At 41.8% G+C, this 24,271-nt stretch overlaps 1 protein-coding gene across 2 annotated transcripts in view; it reads left to right on the top strand.

Moving 5' to 3' along the window:
- AMFR (autocrine motility factor receptor) overlaps positions 1-24,271 on the top strand; it is a 40,832-nt gene that overhangs the window by 6,119 nt on the left and 10,442 nt on the right. Inside the window, exons 3-12 of one of the 2 annotated variants that reach the window (XM_065416469.1) lie at positions 2,274-2,438; positions 5,892-6,044; positions 9,982-10,022; positions 10,500-10,632; positions 11,453-11,586; positions 14,128-14,238; positions 16,454-16,644; positions 18,721-18,824; positions 21,410-21,526; positions 22,525-22,608. In XM_065416469.1, the coding sequence (XP_065272541.1) occupies positions 2,274-2,438; positions 5,892-6,044; positions 9,982-10,022; positions 10,500-10,632; positions 11,453-11,586; positions 14,128-14,238; positions 16,454-16,644; positions 18,721-18,824; positions 21,410-21,526; positions 22,525-22,608 (1,233 nt within the window). Of the gene's footprint in view, positions 1-2,273; positions 2,439-5,891; positions 6,045-9,981; positions 10,023-10,499; positions 10,633-11,452; positions 11,587-14,127; positions 14,239-16,453; positions 16,645-18,720; positions 18,825-21,409; positions 21,545-22,524; positions 22,609-24,271 lie in introns of both variants that reach the window. The other variant, XM_065416468.1, reaches the window with a different exon arrangement.

Below are 24,271 nucleotides of genomic sequence, written 5' to 3'. Positions count from 1 at the left end.
GTGAGGCACTCTCCCAGGGCTTTGCGCTAGATTTTTTTCAGTTGTCTGTGGTGACCATATGGACATGGAATTCAGAGCAGTGTCAATGCTAGTTTCTAGTGTGTTCACTGTCCCTTTAAAAATTGAAATGTACTTTGACAGCTTCCTTTGAAAGACAGGCTATATATGTTGGTAGGTCAAAAATGCGATCACCCTGAAGGAATTATTAGCCTGTTCTAGCTGTCTTGCTGATGATTTCATTGTGTTTTTATAAAGAGGATTGATATTTTTTTTTCTATAAAGCCTCCCCATGCCCTGCAAATTGTACCGTGGCTTTTATCCTGTAGTAACTAACCAGTGTACTGTCTTTCTGTCTGATTGCATGTGTGTGGGAATGATTTTCCTGTCCCACTGTTGCTCATCTCCTCCCTTCTTGCATGTAGCCATTATGTTGGAGACCAAGCATCTTATACATTGAGTGTTTTTAGAAGGTTAGATTTTTGTGACTTTCTCTTAATTTCCTACAATGGCAGAAGAAAGGTTTAATATGTATATACCAGCAATCCAGAAATGAAAATGGCAATATTGGTAGCCTCGCAGCCACATTGCTATGATACTGAGGATCCAGTTGAGATCAAGGCCCCATTGTGTTAAGCACTGTAGAAATACATAGTAAAAAAAACCTTTATCTACAATGCTGCACTGTCTTGTTGCAGTGGTACAAAAGGAAGATCATTTAGTCAATACACCTTAAGAGAAAGGGGTGTCTAGTGGAGGCTAGGTAGATGACAGGCAGCATGGATAAAAATGGATGATAACCTATGTTAAGGCTTAAATTTACTATAATCTATTTAAATCACTTAAAATAATTTAAAAAAATATTAGAACATGTTTGTCACCATGTTTTAAAGAAAGTCAAACTTCATTGAGCTGGTGGGAGTGACTGGCTAAAAGCCTGGAACCAAAGTTTGTTGACATGCTAAAGCAGCTTTTGACTGACAGCAGTAGCCTCTTTTGCAGGTGCAGAGAGAATATTTTCTTCATTTCATTGTATTCAAGTTCAGTTCAGTGACAGGTTCATTCAAGTTAAGAAATCAATTGGGAATTGGAAACACAGGAAAGCTTGTTTTCTTCTTCCAATCTATGAACAAAAATTAGGTTTGAGAGGATGAGATCTACCAGTTCTAAAATCTTGAAGGGCATGGTGACCAGAAACAATCAGTTCAATTTTCTAATTAAAGATAAATAGTTTACATAGAGAGAGAACCTGTTTAATAAATCAGTTTTAGATGCAAAACATGTTTTGATAAACGTGTTTCTTATGTATCCAGCACAGTTAAGGTAGTTTTATTTAATTAAAAAAATGTTGGTTTTGTGCATTTTTAATTGTATTTGACTTTCCATCCAAATAGAGCTTGACACAAATCCCAAGTTTAAAAAAAAAAATCACAATTTTCTAACATAGTTAATTTTTATATTTTTAAATTATCTGGATAAATGTGAGTTAAGTAATTTAATTGCTTAAATTAATGTTTTTATAGTGTATCCTCCTGGTTAGCAAAAAGAAGCACCAAATTTAGTGTAAAGGCTGTATTTGTTTGCAAATAAGCATGTTTTAATGGCTACCAACCAATGGGAATCAGCCTTCTTTAGAAAAATAACTAAAAAGTACAAATGCAAATCATTAAAATTGGTGATTTAAATCCATCCACCTTGATGGCAGGAATTTCTAATATTTCTCATTTTTGTGTTATTCATATCCTGTTATTTTAAAAATAATACAAAATATCCCCATCTAGCTGTCCCTATAGCTGGCCTATCACATTTTCATACTTCTGTTTCCTTCATCTTCCCTCCTGCCTATTATCTGTTGCACTCATCTTTTGCTTCTTAGCTCAACTGAGACCATAAGCTCCCTGGAGCAGGGACTGTCCTTTTACTCTCTCTAATATCTAGCACAATGGGACTTGTAAGTACTGTTCTAAAGCACTGCTAAATGATAGTAGCAGGTAATGCAAGTGAATGTGAATTGGGGTTTCTACTCCCCATTCTACCACTGACTTGCTGTGTAGCAAGTTTCCTACTTGTGAAATGCGGATACTTCCCTGTCTCATGGGTGCGTCATGAGGATTAAATAATTGTGAGACATGTCGTGATTGTCAGATGAAGAAACTGCATAAGTGCAAATTATTATAGGGTTTTTTATTAATAAAATAGCCGGGGTGGATAATTTTGTATTTGAGCTTTGTGTAACTACTTTGATTACCTACAGAAATAAATATCTTCCTTTTTAGCATCTCAAGGACAAATTCTGGAATTTCATCTTCTACAAGTTTATCTTTATTTTTGGTGTGCTGAATGTTCAGACAGTGGAAGAGGTGGTCATGTGGTGCCTCTGGTTCTCTGGGCTTGTGTTTCTCCACCTCATGGTTCAGCTGTGCAAGGATCGATTTGAATATGTAAGTTTTTCCTAATGCCTGTGTGTTGGGAGATGTGAGTTCTGCTCCCAGTGCCAGCACTGACTCACTGTGTGGCCTTGGTTGTGTCACTTAGGGCTTGATTTTTCAGAGATGTTGAGCATTCATGTCTCCCATTGACTTCAAACTGAGCTGCAAATCCTCAGCACCTCTGAATATCAGGTCCTTAACCTCCCTGCTACAGTTCTCCTATCTTAAATGGTCATCCCATGTTAAATGATATTTATCCTTTTTCATAAAATGCTGAAAGATCCTCAGATGTAAAGCTCTGTGTGTTCTTGCCTGGCCTAGAATTACTGCTATAAATCTCCTTTTTAAAAAAGTGTCCTCCTCAAATTGCCTTAGCTAAGAATTCTAGAAAATCGCCCTCAGTTTGATGCCCAGTTAGGTAGTTTTCTGAGGGTAGTTTGAAAGTTTTTTGATCTCTCAAAGTTAAATTACAAAGAATAGAGCAAAAGGAATTGGATTTCACTGCGTATTTATAGTTTCTGTGCAGTTTTCATGCTTTGAAATAGTTATGATCATTGTGCCTCTATCAAGAACTGATGGCACACAATGCATCTTTATATGTACTGTATATTATAAACTGTATCCCAAACGATATCTGGATTAGAGAGTTAAATAGTGAGTCACAGAGGGGGACTGTGAATAGGCTCAGGCGAGGAGGAAAGACAGTCTTCATCTGGGAAATTAAATGCGATGGAGGATTGCAGGGAGGCCGTACCAGGTGGCTGGAGCTGTAGAGGACATGGCTTTTGCACCAATAGCAATGAGACTATGGAGAGCGAAGATGGTTCTAAACAAGGATATGGAGCAGAGTAGTGAGAAACAATGCCTTTGAGTAAGTTATTGGAGTGCACATTTGATAGGGGTTTTAAAATGAATGAAGTGTCAGTTCAGTTTTAGTTAAATAAACAAATTGACCCTTACGCACACTGTTGTAATCTGATCCCTCGAACTGGGCCAGGTCTGTTTATTATGCTGGACATATGACTAGAGATATAATGTAGATTACAAAATTAAAAGCTTTCACATGGTAGTGTGTGTGCCACAATATATGTTACCTGACAAGCACTTTAATTCTCCTTTTTTATGGACTATTATTGAGATTAGAAAAATCAGCTTTGTACTTGAGTAATTGTAGACACTTAAATATCTATAAAGTACGTGCTGCTTTCTTTGCTTCAGTGTCATTAAATAAAAGCCTGAGCCAGACTGAATTCGCTGGTTTACCCCAAACTATATTTTAAGGCCTCTTGTACTCCCCATTTTTTTCCCATTTCACCACCCAGGAAGGGTTACCTTTCCAGCAGTTTGATAGTGGCCTTGAGTGAAATGAGATTGAGTGGGGTGGAATAACTAAACCAGAGATCAACAGGAAGGTTATCTAGCAGTTCTTGGTGTACTGAAGTTATCTTCTAGAAGGCTAAGAGAGAGCAGACTCTAAAGGTAGAAATGCTTATTGCGTTTGAGCGAGAGTTCTTAAGAAAGGAGCTCTGGTACTGGGACTTCCTTTCTTGCTGAAGGAAAACATTAAAGTCTGGATTATAACACTTTTCTTGATAAATGTGTGACTATGAAGTTGACTCCAACTCAAATGGGGAAAGAAGAATGAATTTAGCAACTGAATGCATGAAATATGTGAGCCAACTTAATAATTAACCAAACACCCCAGACTGAGAGTTTCATCCTTAAATTAAGATAACTTTATTTTTGGTATAATCTATAAGCAAAGCATATAAGAATTTTCAGTTAAAATTATATGTAATCTTAAATAATATAAAGGAAATATTTTTCAGTCTTCTGATCAAAAGGTGAGCATGGTCTACCAATACCTGGATGGGGAGAGATTTCTGATGGCTCTTTAATCTAGGAGAAAAAGGCATAACAAGATCCAGTGTTGGAAGTTGAAGTTAGACAAATTCAAACTAGAAATAAGTCACAATTTTTTAACAGCGAGGGTAACTAATCATTGGAACAATTTGCTTATGGAAGTAGTGTATTCTCCATCCCTTGACATCTTTAAATCAAGACTAGATGTCTTTCTAAAACATACCCTCCAGTAGGGTTGCCAACTTCCTAGTCGCGCAAAACCGAACACCCTAGCCCCGCCCCCGCTCACTACATTCCCCCTCCTCTGGTGGCTCGCTCTCCCCCCTCACTCACTTTCACTGGGCTGGGGCAGGGAGTTGGGGTGCAGGAGGGGGTGAGGGCTCTAACTGGGGGTGCAGACTCTGCGGTGGGGCCAGAAATGAGGGGTTCAGGGTGTGGGAGGGGACTTCAGGCTGGGGCCGGGAGTTGGGGTGCAGGAGGGAATGAGGGCTCCAGCTGGGGGTGTGGGCTCTGGGGTGGAGCTGGGGATGAGGGGTTTGAGGTGCAGGAGGGGGCTCTAGGCTGGGGGGTGGGGCTGAGGGATTTGGAGTGTAGGAGCGGGCTGTGGGTTGAGGCAGGGGGTTGTGGTGCAGGAGGGGGGGAGGGCTCTGGGGTGGGGCTGGGGATGAGGGGTTCAGGATGTGGGAGGGGGCTCTGGGAAGGGGGTTGGGGTGCAGGGGGGGCTGAGGGCTCGGGTGGGGCCAAGGATGAGAGGTTTGGGGTGTAGGAGGGTGCTCAGGGTTTGGGGGGGGCAGGCTCAGGGCTGGGGCAGAGGGTTGGGGTTCAGAGTTGGGGTGTGGGCTTACCTCGGGTGGCTCCCAGTCAGCGGCGCAGCAGGGCTAAGGCAGGCTCCCTGCCTGTCCTGGCTCCGTGCTATGCGCACCCTAGAAACAATCAGCAGCTCCAGGTCCTAGGCAGGGGGACCAGGAGGTTCCACGCGCTGCTCTCACCTGCAGGCACCGCCCCTGCCCCCAGCTCTGAGTGCGGAGCCGGTGCTCAGGGCGGGGGCAGTGCGCAGAGCCCCGTGGCCCCCCTGCCTAGGAGCCAGACCTGCTGCTGGCCGCTTCCAGGGTGCAGCACGGTGCCAGCCAGGACAGGTAGGGACTAGCCTGCCGTACACCGCTGACCAGACTTTTAATGGTCCAGTCGGCAGTACTGACCGAAGTCACCAGGGTCCCTTTTTGACCGGGTGTTCCAGTCGAAAAGCAGACACCTAGTCATCCTACCCTCCAGCTCAAACAGAAGTTATGGACTTGATGCAGAAATTGCTCGGTGAGGTTCTGCAGCCTAAGTTATGCAGGAGGTCACTCTAGACAATGGTCCCTTCTGGCTTTAAAATCTGTGAATATAAATGAAAGCTAGAGTCACAAGGCCTTAGGGAGTGTATGTGCGCGTTTTGGTTTTTTTCTTTCTCCCTGCCCTCATAGCTGCTTGGGTTAGCTGGTTGAGGTTGCAACATTGGTTATATTCAGGAAGTAATTAGGTTCAATTGAATATGTGGTGGGTGAAGGCAACAGGGAGAGGACCAGTTTGTTAACACTGTTTTGTATTTATGTGTTTTAGCTTTCCTTCTCTCCCACCACCCCAATGAGCAGCCACGTCAGAGTCCTGACTCTGCTGATTGCCATGTTACTCTCCTGTTGTGGTCTAGCAGTTATCTGTGGCGTTATCGGCTATACGAATGGAATGCACACTCTAGCTTTCATGGCAGCAGAGGTGAGACGGACTTTATATGCAAGTTGATTTGCACTTTGGTTTTCCTCTTAACTTTGGTTTATTTGGGGGCTTCTGCAGTTTGGTTTTTGAAAGTCTCCAGCCAGAAAGAATTAAAATAAGTACTGTCCTATTGCAAAGTAACCAACAGATCTGTGTTTATCCTGGTGTTAAACTTAGGACTGCAAATCATCTTTGCTTGAAGAGGTGATAGCTATGATAAATCCATACAATGCTGCCTACTTTCGGCACAGCTGAAATCAAGACATCTGTATATGAGAAAAACCAATGGGCACGCTTCATGAGAAATACAGGAAGAATTAGGTGAAGTGTCTGTTAGAATGTATTTATTTTTCCTGTTCAATGTGGACTAGAATAGTTATCTAAATCAATTTCTCCAATGTAGTACAGGTTGAACCTCTCTAGTCCGGCACCCTCGGGACCTGACCGGTGCCGAATCAGAGAATTTGCCGAACTACAGGAGGTCAATACAGAGTGCCAGCGGGTCTCCATAAGCGCGGGAAGTAAGGGTGTAGGGGGTGCTGCAGCACCCCCAGGCTTTGCGCCCAGCGTGGCCCCCCGCCTGGGGGCCCTGCTGCCACCTGGGGTCCTGGCCACCAGCCCCACGCCAGTTGGTAAGCGCAGGGCTGCCAGCGCGTGAGAGGCGCTGGGTGAGGAGGGCAGAGGGGGGAGCTTGGCGCCGGTGGATGCTCTGCATCTACTATTTTTTCCCTATGGGTGCTCCAGCCCAGGGGCACCCACAGAGTCGGCGCCTGTGCCACAGAGTGTTGGACCAGGGAGTGCCAGATTAGAGAGGTTCAACCTGTATTTCTCCATTTATTCTTTACTTATTAGGGGTGGGACAAGTATATATTTTCCTTAGTTCATGTACCACATAGTGGTTATCTGGACCATCTTAATATTAAATCAATCCAAGCTGGAAGTAGGAGGATCTAGTACTGCCAGACATAGTGGAGCGAGGAAACAATTGGGGATTTCTGGGGGATAGTTGGAGACACCTAGTTAGAGCAGAGGCAGCTACTGCAGGGCTGTGGGCATTTCAATATTTGGCACTTGTATTAAAGTTTCAGCTAAGATTGACCTGAACACAAAAATGAGCCAGACGGCGTGTAGAGTGAAATGGAACTGAAGATTTGTCACAGTAATGTTTCTGATAGCTGAGCTCTTTCTAACATTGCCTCTCTCATTCTAATAGGCACCTCAGCTAATTCTTGCTCTTTCTCAAGAAGCACGCTCATTAGTTTTTCTCATACACAGATGTATTGATTTCAACTGTGCCGAAAGTAGGCAGCATTGAAAGGATTTATCATAGCTACCACCTCTTAAAGCAAAGATGATTTGCAGCCCTAAGTTTAACACTGAGATAAACACAGATGTATCTGTCTCATACCAATTTATTTTTAAAAACAAGTTCTGAAAAATCAGATGTCAAATGAATTGATATAGCTCTTAGGCATCTGATTAACAAACCAGGGGCACTGTCCTGCCAGGACTTACTTGCATGAGTAGAGTGTTCGATTTCAGTGGGCCTGTACTCATGTGAGTGAAATTACTCATGCGTGTCTGCAAGTTGAGCCTCAGGAGATGCACTCGTGTTCTTTTCTGTATGCCTCCTAACATTGACATCCAGTGGTGATCCTTGAACTTAAAGGAAAAAGTAGTAAAACTGCAGTGAAAGGCTTTTGAAATGTTTTCCTGCTGACAGTCCAGTTGATGCTCTTTAAAATGGACACTGCCAACTATATTGCATTTGAGTATATGTAATTATATTGGATTTTTAAAAGTACCCTATTAGTCTCTTTCCTGACTTTGCAAACATTGATTTAGCTTTATTCCCCTGTGTTTTCAGTACAGTGATGTGAATGTGATTCTCAGGTTTTAGCCAGGCTTCTTCCTTCTCTTTGTGTTGCCTAGCCCCTCCTCTTCTCAGCAGGATGACAGAGATGAGTTTTGGGAGGGATGTGAATGTGGTAAGGGAAGTAGGTTGTGTTCTGAAAGGGCCTGGCAAGTATAGCTCAGTGGTTTGCGCATTGGCCTGCTAAACCCAGGGTTGTGAGTTCAATCCTTGAGGGGGCCATTTAGGGATCTGGGGCAAAAATCTGTCTGGGGATTGGTCCTGCTTTGAGCAGGGGCTTGGACTAGATGCTTCTTGAGGTCCCTTCCAACCCTGATATTCTATGATCTATAAAGGGCAGTATGTTGCTTCTGAATAAACATTTCAAATGCTAAAGTGCAATGCTCCAGATACACAACCAAGCATATCCTGTGAAATGAGTCCATTTTTCCCCATGACTTTTTTTTTTTTCTTCAGTTAAAGGAAATTTAATTAAAAAAAAAAAATTACATAAATGCAACACGGGGTTGAAATTTTCAAATATGAAAGGCAGGACATTCAGGTGTGGTTCGGACAGCAACCGTAGTTTGGTCATATTGCATGTGAATAGTAAAACATTCAAGTTAACACCCTGTCTGATACATTTGGAATACATTTCTAGGATTATTTTTTTTACAATAATACAGCCATTTGTCTGACTGAAATCTTCATATTTTATGATCAGCAAATCATCCAAGCAACATACACAGGTCAGACTGAAAGCAAGTAATGTCAACAAATCGCTCAGTACCGTCTCATGTTCTAATCAGGACCCAACTTTCATAAAAAGTTACGTCAGCCACACAATCTGCTCCTGTCACATACATGACAATTAAACCTTCCTACGTTGCTGATGCAATCACATACCAAACTACAGAAACAGAAAAGTTACTGTACTTTGTTCTCAAGAGGTCTTCTAGCTACAGGGAAAATTTATGAGCAAGCCAATGAGCAAAAGTAAATGTAACACACAAATTAAATCCTTCTGGTGAAACAGAATGATTATAAGATCTGCTGGATGGATAAACTGTTGAGCACAGATTTATGTCAAAGCCAGGACATGGCATGAAATGCCTGATAAGGAAAACATCTGTCAAGGGAAAACCCGAAGAGTTTAGGCCCTATATTTTAGCTACTGTAAGAATTGTAATACGATGGGCTGTGTGCTATGGAGTCTAAATATCTTGTTTTAATTCACCACTTTGTTGTAAAGATATTTGTACTCTTCAGTGCTCAGGCAGCAAGGACAGCAAAATTAATCCAATTGGCCAATTGAGAGTTGGGTTAAGTGATCTGTGTATTGTATGTAGAATCCATAAACACACACTGATCTTTCAGGATGAGAGAGGCTACATTGAAAACAAAATATTATATAGTTGGTTAATGCAAATCTGTGATTGAAATTTTAAATGTAGAAAAGGACATTTACATTCCCCTGGCAGCTGTAACAGCCCAAAACAAAATATACTCCCCTTACTTCTACCTCTGGGAAAAGGATGAAAGAACAAATACATTAGTTATGTTGCTTAATGCACTACTGGAAGGCACTCAGATTCTACAATGAGGAGTGTGGTACAAGATGTAATTCTATGCAGGTTCTTGTATCTACTATTACATAACACTAGAGACAGAAATTATTCCTGCAGTGATTATGTCCGCCTCAACAAAAGGAATGAAAATGACTTAGAGGTGCTTTCTTAGTCCCACTTGAAACTTCTAGCTACTAATAAGCATCAGTGTGTTTCCTTGAGCTTCATACTTAGTTCCTGCCCACAGTGGGATGAGAACTGGGCTATGTATGGCTGCAGGGAGCTAGCAAAGTTCTGATCCCAGCATAGACAGGGCTTTAGAGCATTAAGGTTTAAGGAGGCAGTATGGTCGATAAGACAGGGGTGAAGAGTTGGGAGTCAGGAGACCTTGGTTCTATTCCTGGCTCTACCACTGGTTCACTGTGACTTGTCTAGTCGCTTCCACTCCCTGCCTCAGTAGCCCTATCTGTAAAACGGGGAGGAATTATAGTAATGATTGACCTTTTTTTCCTTACAGTCTCTACTTGTGACAGTGAGAACTGCTCATGTGATTTTACGGTAAGTAGCATATGTTTTAGGTGATACCCATGCCAAGATGTTGGTGCAGATAGGTGCTTCACTTCGAAGGTGGTGCTTAGTTATTTTGTTTGTTTGCAAATGGGACTTTTTGAGAGGGACAGAGATTATTTATTGTAGATCATATTTTTCAGTAAAGATCAGTAATACAGTAGTGAGCATACAACTAAGGAAGTTATTAATAATGGTGTATCTGAAGCATGGACTCAAATATAACCACACAGGGCTTAAAGTAGGCTGAGATATCCCAAGACCAAGGGCTAAATTCTGATTGCCTTGCTTATCATGAATAGTGCTGTTGAAATCATTGAGATTAATTAGTCAGGTGAATAAGAAAGACCTAAGTGTGATGGAAAGAGGAGAAACAGCAGCAGGAGAGGGAAAAAATTGTAAACAATGTTGTTAGAATCAAGTTCAGTTTCTAAACTTTTTTATAAATAACTTTGACTTCTCTTACAGTTATGTAATTCATCTCTGGGATCTCAACCATGAAGGAACCTGGGAGGGCAAGGGAACGTATGTGTATTATACAGATTTTGTCATGGAGCTAACCTTGCTTTCACTGGACCTGATGCATCATATTCACATGCTGGTATGTAACATTGAAGTCAGTGCTAAGTAAACAGAATTGTCTTAATATAAAGTGACCTGGCCATGCACATTTTTAATTTATAACGGACTGAACGTTACACAGAAGGTGTTTAAGTAAAGAGATGGAAATGTAATGTTGCTCTGTAGGCATTGTTTCTACCTATATCATTGAACTCCGTGGAAGCCATTTTGTTTTGGTATTTTAGCTCTCTGTATAATTATGTTTCGCAGATGTTTCACTTCAAATTGATATGTACTTGAGTAATGTCAGGCTTGAATTATCAAGAAAAATAAATTATTTCCATCCCCAACAAGAGACATCAAATTGGTCAGGAGTGAATGTAACTTTTTTGTTGTTGTAAATACTTTACTATCTAAGTAGTGTTAACAATGTAAACCGGAGGTGGTTCTTGTGATTGTATTTGAACCTGGAACACAAAATAACCTGGGCTTATATTGGTTTATCTCTGTATTTAGATCTTTCTTCCTGCTCTTAAGAGCCTGATCCAATTCCCATTGTCACAAATAATCTTCTAAGTGAAGCTTTCCTCCCTCCCCAGGTTGTAAAGACTGGGTAAATGTTTCTCTGAAAACATAAATTACAGGCAAAATTTTCATGTCTGAGGGTGGAACAGCTGATAATGGTTTGGGTTTTTCTGGAACAGCCAGATTGGAATTTTCTGAGCCCTTCAGACTGGAACGCTCTACTTTGCTAGCCATAGTGACTTGTACGATGTATATTGCATTTGCTGCTATTTTTCAGTTCTTCTCTTTAGCGTCTTGGTATTCACTTCTGAGCACCGTTTTGTTTTGTTTTAAAGCTGTTTGGCAATATCTGGTTGTCGATGGCCAGCCTGGTGATCTTTATGCAGCTGCGGTATTTGTTCCATGAGGTTCAGCGTAGAATCCGTCGTCACAAGAACTACCTGCGTGTGGTTGGAAACATGGAAGCTAGGTGAGCAAATGATGAGTGAGTTTAAAGTGCTGAGTTGGATCCTGAAGAGCCTCCTGATAAACAAATGGGTGTGAGGGGGTTGCATTATTTACCATGTGTTAATATAAAGAGCTTGTGAAAGACAAATTTGCTAATCCAGCTGTTACGTCTTCTCACTTATACTATGTCATCATACTGATTCTTTGTTTCCCCATCCCCTCTGTTAGAAGTAGACCCCTCTTAGTGCTTGTCTACGCCTAAAATGCTACAGGGGCACAGCGCCGCTGCTGCAGCGGGTCAGTATAGACACTACCTACGCTGAGAGGAGGGATTCTTCCATCGACATGGGTAATCTACCTCCTCAAGAAGCAGTAGCTAGGTCGACGAAAGAATTCTTCTGTCGACCTAGCGCTGTCTACACGAGGACCTGGATCAGCTTAACTATGATGCTTGGAGGGGAGGGAGAGGGGAGAGATTTACACCCCTGATCAATGTAGTTCAACTGACCTAATTTTCTAGTGTAGGCCAGGCCTTCGGCCTAACAGAAATCTGAGATTGATTTTGTTATAGCAGTGGGAGCAGTAACCAAATTACAGTGAAACCAGGGTGTTTTTTAAAACACTGGAATCAGGAATGGAGCAAGAGCTTCAAAGTTTTAACTCTCAGTTGTCAAGTTTTGGTCTTGCCCATGCTAGAAATGCACTGGTTTAACTAAAATGTTTTAAAAGTAATCCAGTTAAACTCCTAACATTGACACTCTGAAACCCAATTTAAGCAAGGTTAAACTGTTTAGTTTGTGTCAGTAAGTTACTGATTTAGGCTAAATCAAAATCTTAAATAGCTCTGCTCAATCTTAACTGTGAAGTAACTAATACTACCCCATAATGTTGGTAATTTACCAATTAAAGCTAAATTGATTTAAACAAGGTGTGAACTGGTTTAAGAACTTCTGTTGTGGGGGTTTGCACTAATCCGGTTTTAAATTAATGTAAAATCCGGTTTTAAATCAACATAGGTCCAGGCAGGGGTGAAAGTAACTGAGGACACTTACCAGTACGGGGCAAGGCGGCTCCGGCCTCTGGAAGGGGCGGGGCCTCGGGCGGAAGGGGTGGGGCTGCGGGGTCAGCATTCCCAGCCAGCCCTTCCAGGCCGCCTGTCCCGCGTTGCCTGGGGCTCCTGTGTGTTGATTTAAAGGGTCCGGGGCTCCGGACGCCACTGCTCCGGACGTCCCGCTGCCGTCGGGGGGGGGGGGCGCAGCAACGTCCAAGAGCTGCTGCGGCAAAGGACCATCCTTAAAGTGCTGCTGCGGCAAAGGATCGTCCTTAAAGTGCTGCCCCTTCCTTCCCCCCCCCGTCGGCGGCCCTGCCGGTACGGACCCTACCAGCAGGGCTGCCGACAGGGGAGGCAAAAGGGGCTGGGACATTAAAGGGCTGCCGCGGCAGCGCTTTAATGTGGGCTGAGTGTGGGCCGGTGCAGATTCTCACCGGTACGGAGCACCGGCCCCTACCGCCTCACTTTCACCCCTGGTTCCAGGGCTAACGCATGTTCAGAGAGAAGCCTGATGCTCCATCCTTAACCCACACCATTACCAATAGGAAAAGTGCCTGTAGGATGTTAAATCACCAAAGATTACATGAGCTTTTCACAATGGTCTTCCTTATTTTCGTTGGTGGGTTTCAATAAAATTCTTAGTTTGTTTTTATCAGTGATTTTTGTAGGCTTAATTTTTTTGAAAGAATTTTTGAATTGAGGTGGTACTGAGTCTAAAAGTGTTTCAGATACTCCTTCCTTATAGTCAGAGTGTCCTCACTATGGACCTAAATGACTCTGATTGCTTCTGGGGTGTTCTAGTTTGTGGTGACGGACTGGACCCTTAGTCTATACAGTGTTTTGTGTCAATATGACTGTTTTGTGAGAGCACTAGTATATTGCCAGAATCTTTATGAAACTGCCAATTTAAATTTGCACCATGCCTATCTGTGGATTGTCACTTAACATCTTCAAAACAGCATATTCTACACTAATTTCATTGAAAAGCTTTCCTATGGCACTCATCACCTTAGCCTCTGCACTTGGCTGCTAGAAACTAGTTGTCTGCATAGAGTTCTATCTTAAACTTTTTTTAAAGTGTATATGGGGGAGTGTAAAATTGCCTGAAACAACAAACGATTACACCAGATAAGAGAAGAACTTCCACTTTGATGTAAACAGCTGAATTTGGTTTTAAAAAGTATAACTTATTCTTAAGCCAAGGCTCTGCATGCTATACCTTGTGTGTCCTCAGCCTGACGATGAGTCTTGGAGGAGTAGCAAGGAGGTCCATGGACACCTTCCCTTTTCATAACTAGATTGGACAGGGGTCTCAAAACCGATGCAATGAACTCCAGAACTTTCTTCTCTTCTAACTGTGGTCGAGTTATGGAAAAAGCTGCAAACTACTGCTCTACATCAACCCATAGTGAATGGCTAGTGCAATGAATGAGGGTTTCTAATGGAAGAACTTTTAGGTGTGTAGCTGTGCTGGGGTTGATGTGATCATTGTTTTGTCTGTTCCCATTGTAGGTTTGCAGTTGCAACTCCTGAAGAGCTAGCTGTCAATAATGATGACTGCGCCATTTGCTGGGACTCCATGCAGACTGCCCGTAAACTCCCATGTGGGCACCTCTTCCACAAGTATGTATCTGGCGAATTGATTGCAGAAAGTACCTTGCTGTATATAGATGCTTGGTTTGAGCAAGCTCAGCTTTTTTCCTCTGTCTCCACCTTTGTTTCCTCCAAGAAGATTTATTATTTTTTGGGTGGTAGATGAAAAACCAGAGAAAACACCTTACCCTTGTGCTTAAAACAAACAAAGCGGGAGTTGGGTAGGGAGGCAGGGGCTTTCTGAAGTACCTGTTGACTAACTTGAAGGGTCAGTTAAATGCTTTGTCCATGTGTTGTATGATCATGTTTCTTTTGCTAATAGTTCCTTCCCTGGCTCTCTCCTGGCTGTTAGTTATCAAATCAGAGGTTATGATCAGGGGCTAATTTGTTGTTATTCACTGCAAACCTTTTCATAAATATTTATTTGCATTCCATGAAGCCTCTAATGAGATAATTTGTCGCTGATGCAGAAACTCCTTTTACAAAGCTACAGAACCCTATGAATATTTAATCACCAGCCATGCACTTGAGAAGCAGAGGCTCTCTCTTCAGAAAGTTGTTTTCCATGTATCTAAAATGGTATCTTTGCATTCTTTCTGAACTCAGGTTACTCTGAGCTGCATGGTGCCAGGTAATTAGTGTGTGAGGCAACATGTTAAATTGGATGACTTAAACTCAGGTGTAAAAACCTGATCTAATAAATTAACCTTGATACCTTCTAAGAATTAATTATCTCTTCTCATCATTGTCCTTTTTTTTGCTACTAGCAAGCTAAACATGAAGCTTTCGTTCTTGTTCTCAGATATGTGGGAGTGCATAGCTCTTTATTTTTAGAGTTGGGAGGTGGTGGAATAGCTTTTGTTCGCACAAAATCATAAACTGCGTCCGCATATGTGCAAGATGTACAAAAAGAGATGGTAGCCCAGATTCACATGGTTAAGATCAGCCTTGTGCCTTTAAGCTGGGTTTTCAAAGGAGTCAAATCATGTTAGCCCAAATCCTATTGAATTTCACTGGGAGTTATATACCTAACTCCTTTATGCTCCTTTGAAAATCCCATCTTTAATTTTTACTAGAACTTTGTTTGAATTCACTGTCTTACAATATCCAGCACTTGTTTGCTACAGTAAGTGATGACTTTATATCATTGGCACCACTAACATGCTTCTTGGTACATTCTTCTGAGGAGTAAGCTGATGTATTTGGCTAGATTTTCATTATATCTACTTTAGTGTTACTAGTGTGCTCATCACCATCATATCTAGATATTTATTCATACATCTTCATCATATGTAGATGGACAGCTTGATCCACTGGAATAGGGCCTTGCACTGAGTCTAGTGGGTTATATTCTTGACTTTGCCATTGACTTGTAGTTTGACATTGAACAAGTCTTCTTTCACCTGAGTTTCACTGTCTGTAAAATGGGGATGACACATACTGAGACTCTGTAAAGTGCATTGAGAGCTTCTGATTAAGTGTATTATATGAGCACTAAGTATATGTTTTAAGAAATTGTATTGAATTTCTGCAACAGAATACAATTCTGAATTCTGTGTGATTTCTCATTGCAGTCTAGGCAGTCTGAATCAGAAAGCAGACAAAGAGCTTAGTGGATCCCTGTAAGTCCTGGGACCCCAAGAGTTGTAGATGTACATGAATCTAGAAAATAAATGCATTATTGCTTGCATCAATAAATCTTAGTCCATAAAATTATCACAGTAATAGGCCCCTTGTCAATAATATAAGTAAGGTTAACTGTCTCAAGAAAAATTTGAACAGTTCTTTGGAATGATAACTCCAGACCAGCCTGGCTAAAAAGATTTACCACCACAGCCACAAAATTTACTCACCTGCTCTTTATGATGATGATCATTTGACTTCCCCTTCCAAACTAAAATTTACTTGCTCTGGGCTACTTGGGCAAGTAAATCTGTGCAAGGCTTCTCTAGACATGAAGAGGGTCTGTCTGGAAGCATGGGTATAAAAGCAAGGTAGGAACACTTTCACTTGGGTTTCTTCAGCTGAAAACAAATCAAGTGATGTGGTCATCAGAAGCTAATCAGATAGTCGATCACTTCAGGTAACTGTAAAATGGAACAGCAATCAGACATATTAATGTGTTGCAGAGAATATTGTGAGGTGTGATTGTTACACTGCAGCTTCTCTTTGCACCTGTGATCTTGATATCTCAGACAAATGGTATATGCTCACTATGGTTTTCTGTTGCCTGGTTTCTTGTCAGCTCATGCCTGCGTTCCTGGCTTGAACAGGATACATCCTGCCCCACCTGCAGAATGTCTCTCAATATCACTGACAACCACCGAGTTAGGGAGGACCACCAGAGGGAGAACCTAGATGAGAACTTGGTACCTGTGGCAGTAGCAGAAGGCAGACCTCGCTTGAACCAGCACAATCACTTCTTCCACTTTGATGGTTAGTTAACCAGGTTTTACAGTGGATATTATCCAGAAAAACAGAAGAGCAGCAGCCTTCTGTGTAACTGGATCCTCATTGTGGTCCAGTATAAACTTAAACTGTACAAAAATTTCCTCTCCCTTTCAGCTTTCTCAGACAGACCGTTCCTTCTCCTAGTTACAGGTGACTATCGGTTCATAGGGTATGTCTGCACTGCAGTCAGAGGTGTGACTGCAGCATGTTGTGACATGTAACAATAACAATGAAGCCACAGCAAGCAGCACAAGCTAGCTGCTCGAATATGTACCCAGGGTCCCAGGCGGGCTTCACTGTGAAGCTATTGCTAGCTAAAAGCTAGCTCAGATATGTCTACGCTTGCTTTTGTCACACCTCTGAAGAGGTTTGAACATACGTTTCTAAGACCATCCAAAGCTATAGAGACTTCTGAAAGCTCCCTTCCTCCTGTATGTAACTCAAGGAAAAGGGAGTAGCCACTTAGAGTTCTACTGGGTTAACAATTCTAAAACTGTTGTTTGTTCCATAAATTCTCATTCCCATTGGCAGAGCAGGAAATGTTTGGGGTTGTCTGCCTACCCAAATTGTTTGCTAATTAGTGGCCGCTTTTGAAAGACTGTTTTACATCTTACCAGGCATGTGTTGAAGGCTTTCTCCAAAATTATACTAACCATCTAGTCCCCATTTATCAGCCAAAACTTGAAAGAGCCTTGCAAGACCTGAGTCATATGAAATCCTATAGAGGCCTAAGAAAGTTTGGTCTTAGCTAAAAGCATACGTTCAAAATAGAGTTGATCAGGTGGTCCTGGTGGCTTCATTAATATATCATATGGTATATGCACAAAGCACATGGACTTCTCAGTGGTCCTGGGTCATGCTGTTCCCTCAGCATGCTGGTACAAAAGCTGTTTCTGGTGCAGAAAAAGCTCATTAGTGCAAAGGTTCTTCCAAATTTTTGTTAGCTTTGACACCAGCATATGCCTTCTTTCCCCAGCTGATGGGGAATTTTGTCACTTGTGGGGAATTTTAAAGCCTTTTCAGTTAATTGTGTGTCCACATTGGCAGGCAGCTGCGATTGGGCCTTCTAACAGATGCTGCACTGTCACCCAATGAACCTTTATTTATCCGTTCTGTTTTTGTAATCTCATATCTTTCAAATCAAGAAAACCAAGAGAAGAAAGGCTGGTCCCTGTTGGGTGCATCCAGGCACTTCACTGCGGACAGCGTCCTGCACAGTCTCCATTTTCTGGGTTGATTTTGTCTCTCCTAAGGACACTTGCAAGTAGAAGCTCCCCTCCCCCACATTCTCATATGAGAGACCACTGAGGTTGCAGTGGAGACAGCAACTGCTGCTCTTAGAGCAAGGCATGGACTGAGTATCAGAGAAATAAGAAATGAGGAAGGGAATGGGAATGAGGATTTATCCCTTTTCCATACTCAAGGCGGCCTGATCCTGTAATTGCCACAGGAAGAGGCGGAGGATCACTCAGCGCGATTGCTCCAGGCTTTTGCACGGCAGTATGATTGTGAAACAGTAGGGGCCAAAGGTAGCTCTTTATAAGCAGGCATATCTTTATTGAAATTGGTGGGGTTGCACCCACTTACACCAGAGCTGAATTTGACCTTAGAGTTTTCCCTTTGTCTTTGAGCAGGTATTTTTACTCCACAACTTAGAACTTACCTGTAGGTTACTGGTGCTGTAACTGAGTTCATGTCCTGTTGATTCCCTGATAGCCCCCAAACTATTAAACACTCCCTCCTCCCGCCCCCGACCGGTTTTTGTTTAAAAGTAAAAATATTGTGACAGATCAGCTGCAGATCAGTAGTGGCTGGTTTAGTGAAATGTTTATATGTACATTTCAAACAAATAGTGACGGTTATGGTGAGAGGGATATGTTTGTCTTTGCTCCTACTTTCTCCCCATTTGGGAGACATGCTTAGAATGGAATCCATTATAGAATTCACCTTATTCATTTTGTGTAATTCGAGATGATGGAATTAAACACACATGGAAAAGCCCAGATTGCTGAAAACCTCTTTTATTCCTGCCTGACCTTCCTTTTGGTTTCTTGCTCTCAGGCTCTCGTATCGCTAGCTGGTTGCCCAGTTTTTCAGTGGAAGTGATGCACACTACTAATATCCTGGGTATTGCGCAAGCGAGCAACTCACAGCTCAATGCTATGGTAAGACCGATTAATAGCTTGTACTCCTATGCCTGCCAGTCTGTGTTGGAGTGAAAGGGATGTGTGTGGACTGAGAGTGAGTGGAGACATTGAAATCTCTAGCAGGTGTCAAGCTCAAGGCTTCACCCCAGAGACGCCCTAGCTTAAGTGGGTGCAGCTCCGTTGTCGTCTGGAGCTGGGTTTGCATGTTAGCAGTGCTAATGGGTGAAAATAAATGGACAGTGGAGGAAACTGAAGTGAGGGGAGACCATAAGTCAGTGTTAACATTGTGCACTGCTTGCAACAGATGTAGTGGATGAGGATAGATAGATTGGTGTGACTTCAGAGATTGGGACATAAAGCTGCTTCTCTGAGCTTGCTTGGTGTTGCCTTCTTATGGTCCTCTCCAGTACTTCATTCCACACACAGTTCATAGTAACAAAGGTTCTGATTCTGCATCCTGAGTGTTTTGCCATTGACGTCAGTGGTAGCAAAATCAGGCCTCAAACTGACAAAACTATCTCTGCAGTAGTGTTGTAGCCGTGTTCGTCCTTCTCAGAGAGAGACCGTCTCTGTATGTTTCTTTTCTTTTAGAACTATAGTTCTCATCACCGTTATTAATGGTACTGAGCACTTACATAGAGCTTTGTGTTCAAACACGTACAAATGAGATGGTGCTCTTTTAGTACAGCAGAACCTTGCTAATTCACATTGAGGACTGGGACACTGATTATAAATTACCAGATTTTGTTGATTAGTGCATAAAAGATAGCACATGATAGAAAAGGTCAAGGAAATTACATTACAAAATGTGTTTAGTTCATTTAATCGGACAATCATTTAACCTGAATTATGTATGATACCCAATTTCATAGCATATTAGCAATTGTTCATCAGTGTATCTTGTAAAAAGAATGACATCTACCTGCTACAAGACCTGACGGCGGTGCCACCTCTGCTATTGAATCTGTGTGGGGTGAGACCACAGTTTTTGAATATTTTTGGGTTTGCAGACTATCGACTGTAATAACTTTATTCAAGTTAAATGTGCACAGAGTATTTAAGCAGATGCCAGCTATTCTTTTTTTCTGAACAGGATGACAGGATGGAAGTTATATTTAGGATGACTAATAATGTCTAAGGGTCATGCATATTTGAATATATTTCAGTATTGTACTTTAAATTGCCTAATGTAAGGAAAAAGACCAGTGTGTTAGTAAACCCAAGCATTATGCATTTTAAATTGGAAACTAAGCAAAATTCTGCTTCGTGGGGGAGGGATAGCTCAGTGGTTTGAGCATTGGCCTACTAAACCTAGGGTTGTGAGTTCAATCCTTGAGGGGGCCATTTAGGGATCGGGGCAAAATTGGTACTTGGTCCTGCTAGTGAAGGCAGGGGGCTGGACTTGATGAGCTTTCAGGGTCCCTTCCAGTTCTATGAGATAGGTATATCTCCATATATTATTAATAAAAAGGGAAGTTGTTGTTACGTGTACTGTACCTCTGTTGTTGCTTTGTGAGCTATTTGAAAGTGCCATCCAGTATGTGCCTAGTTTTCTCCCCACTATCCAACATACCATTTGCCATGTTTTTTCTTTCTTTCTGAGCATTGGAAAGGTTTACTGATCCTGAAAGCACTTGTACTGGTCATGTCATGGTGTTTTTTAGCCCTGGCATTTATCAAGACTTTTTGGACCTTTAAAAGCACATTATTTTGATTGCCCTCTTGCCTTTCTTTGTTTCAGTTGTATATCATTTAAACAGCTTGAAATCCAATGAATTGTTAGTTGCTCATGCTTTAATCCATTTGAAAGCTGTTTTCTCAGGCTTTCAGATGATGATAAAACATCCGTTTCTAGCCTGAACAGCTTGAGAGAGAGAGAGTAGACTATTTAAAACTGACACTACTAGTCCCTTGGGTTATCAATGCCATGTTGGCGTTAATCTGGGATCGAGTATAGTAAATCTTAAACATTGAGTTAATTTTCAGTCACTGAAAGTTAAAATATTGATGGTATAAACACTCATGAAAAAATACCTTGATTAAAAGAGTATATGGGAGGTTTTTTTCGAAGCCTGTATTCTTTCAAGGGCTAAGTTTCATAATGAAATCCAGGCTCCATATGAGTCAATTGGAGATTTGCCGTTGACTGTAGTGGCATCAGAATCTCACCTCATTCTGTAAGTAATTGTCAGCCTGGTCTCATCTTTCTGCATCAGGATGTAAGTTATTACCGGCCTCTCTAGTGTGTTATTCCTGTAACTTTTCTTGCTGCATTTCCCAAAGTGGTGACAGCTACAGCTTCTCATCTCTTGTTCCTGGGAACATGGGACATGCACAAGGTTGCCGTCAAACAGTACAGTTGTTCTGATGTTTTTCTGAGAGCGAGAGAGACCCAGAACTGGTGTGTCCAATTTGCTCTTGCAGTTATTGTCATTGCATGCACATTTACCGCAACTGGAATGGAATTGCTGTCACTACAGGTTCAAACTAGGCATATGTATGCACGGTTCTGAAAATCTGGGCCTTCAACCTTCCATTATGACTTTTTTTTTTTTAGGCATTTTGCATGCAGATTTTCACATTATAAATTTTGCTTTTTACAGGCCCATCAGATTCAAGAGATGTTCCCTCAGGTTCCTTACCATATAGTTCTACAGGATCTGCAGCTGACACGCTCAGTAGAAATAACAACTGACAACATATTAGAGGGGCGCATCCAGGTACCTTTCCCAACACAGGTCAGTCATGAGATCATGTTCTGACAGGACCATACTTTACCAATTGTCTAGATTCATCACCTGGATGAGACTGTTAAGAACGAACTAGGAAAATGTAACGTTGATTCTTCAGTTCTTCCTTGTTTATTATCCACTAGCAGTATCAAATGTTGGGTTAATGCAACATCATTGTTCAGATTTCTCCTGCATAAAAGTCAGGAAATTCCTACTGCCAGCCTAACTCAGGCGCCCTTGCACAGAATATAGCATTTAGTATTAAAGATAGGATTTAATTTGAATGTCTTACTGTACTGTGTAAAATTGACTGGCATCCTGATCCTGTGGGTTTTGTGACTGCGATTATCTCAACTTCTGTGCCTATAAAATCTCAAATGTATTGTTGTATTAACCCAGCTTTTTCATGGAATTTCCTTGCTTTTTTTAAGCTACAGATACACCATTTTTTCGCTGTCATATAGCAAAAATACCGTATATGTGCTAAAAACACACATAAGAAATTCATCTTCAATGGTAATTTGCTCAGAATGTTACAAAGCACCTCCTTGGTCACGTTGCTGTAGCATCGTAACATTTGCAGCTGCTTTCTCTGCTGATGTATGATTGAGCTATATCATTGGAGGGGCGGAGGTATTACAAAGAAAGCAAAATAATGTCCAGGTCTTATTACTTATTGTGGACTGCAATAAAGCAACCTGGGAACCCCGTTTCTGTTAGTAAGAATATCTAATTCTGGTGCTGCACACATCAGATACTGGTGGGTTACCTGGTATGTACCTTCAATCAGTGTGTGTGGGGAAGTGGCTGTCATTCTGTCTCTCTCATTCTCAGATGTGTATTCTCTTTCTTGCTAACTTATCTTTTTAAAGAAAGCCCAACGTGTTATGGGGTGTAAGGCAGATCTTGAATTTATTCTAGAACTTGCCTTGTATTTATTTATGCATTTCATGTAGCTTATTAAATCTGTGATGCTTGTATTGCAGCGTCCAGATAGTGTTAGACCTGCGACAAACAGTCCAGTGGAAAGGCATAATTCCGATCAGGAGGAAGCAGAAACTGCTACCCAGGTAAGCTGGCACAAAAAGCACAGGAGCACGATAGTAAAAGGAAACCAAATTAACGGAGAAATGAACTCAAAACAGCATAGGGTACCAGTAAATTCTGCCGGTGGGTATTACAATGCCTGGGCTGCTGGTGCACATTGGTGACACCTGTACAGAAAATGTCAGGCTTCCATTCTAAAGCACAGTAGTCTTATGTGACTGGGACAGGATGGTTTTTCAAGGAGTTCTTCATCTTGTTTCATGTCTGAGGAAGGAAGGCTGTTGGGGAGTTGCAGAGCAGGGTTTCTTGCTATCCCTGGATTCTTTAGAGTGATCACTTAAAGGGGAGGGTGGGAGCTCCACTCTTTATTTTCTCTGAGACTTTGGGGATGTTGTCCCTTTAATGAGTGGATTTTTTTCAGGTATGGGTTTTTTTTCATGTGGTTGTGGAGGGCAGGGAGGGAGATAGATCTAGGGGGCATGGGGTGCCGATGAGTGAATGGGATACAAATGCAGGGGGAGAGGAAGGGGAGGAAGGTAGTTAACTCTCTTCCTTTTGCTGACTTTCCCCAGAAGCAGAAGGAAAAACATCTCTTTCCCTCTTTAAGGAGTTAATAGAATGGTGCAAGTCGGCTAAACTAAAGCTTGGAGGAAAGATTGGAGTCTCTTATTTGATTGGTTTTTAAGATTCTGTTTTTCCCTGATCTGAAGTGGTTTTACCTTCCTCTGTAGTTGGATTTAGAAGGGAATGAATCATCAGATACAGCATCTTCTGGCCCCTGGCAGTTTTTAATAATCTGAATAGCCCAGCTGTGGCTAATTTAAAGGCAAGGTGCAGCAGTTTGCCATTAGTAGACCCTGAGGTAGCATAGGGTTTTATTTATATTTAAAGCCCTGAAGTAGAAGATAGAACAGGGTCAGTACAGGCATGAGTTTCAAGTGGGAAGAAAAATCAGAGGTGGAAAATCTGGAGTTGGCTATAAAGTACTTGATTATTCTTGAGTGACTTAAGGAAACCTCATCCCATGTTTCTTTTGGGTTATTCTGATTTCTTTTGGTGTGTTAGTAAAATCTTTTTAAAGGATTGTCATCTCATGTTCAGGAGCATCATTTTACAAATTTGCTCTAGCTTTGAATGTTTTGTGTTGAACTTGAACCTTTTTGTTTTCTGTACTGACATTCTGGATCTGTGTATGCAGATCTTCTGTCTTGCTAACCCACCTGAAAAGCTTTAAAAGTTGCATGTATATGCGATGCTTTTGAAAGTGCAAGTTCAAAAAGTGGCACACTTCTTGGTCTGATTTAAAATACAGAACTTTACCCCAATTCAAACATTTAATCTGAGCATATTGATTTGGGGGAGGATGTGTCGGCTCACTTGCAGAGTTAGTAATGGGCTTGGGATAATGATCTAGGGACCTTTTCTCCTGTAGGTGACTGGATGTGAATTTCATCCCAGGTCTATCGTGACTGAAAGTTATCAGTGATGGCTGTGGGAAGTGAGTTGGTGGTCTCCAGCCTCTTCCTACTGGACAGGCATCCACAGTGCAAAATGAGCACTTCTGACAATCTTATTAGAGGCCAAAACCAGTAAATGGGCCACGGAGATTCCCAACTTCCATATGTGTTTCCATCAGGTTAGGCTTGAATCACGCTGGGGTAGTGTGAAGTGGGCTTAATCTGGAGC

This window comes from Emys orbicularis, chromosome 14, assembly GCF_028017835.1.
Source record: "Emys orbicularis isolate rEmyOrb1 chromosome 14, rEmyOrb1.hap1, whole genome shotgun sequence".
Lineage (NCBI taxonomy): Eukaryota > Metazoa > Chordata > Testudines > Emydidae > Emys > Emys orbicularis.
Note: the sequence above shows the minus strand (reverse complement) of the source record. Positions and strands in the feature narration are given on the sequence as shown.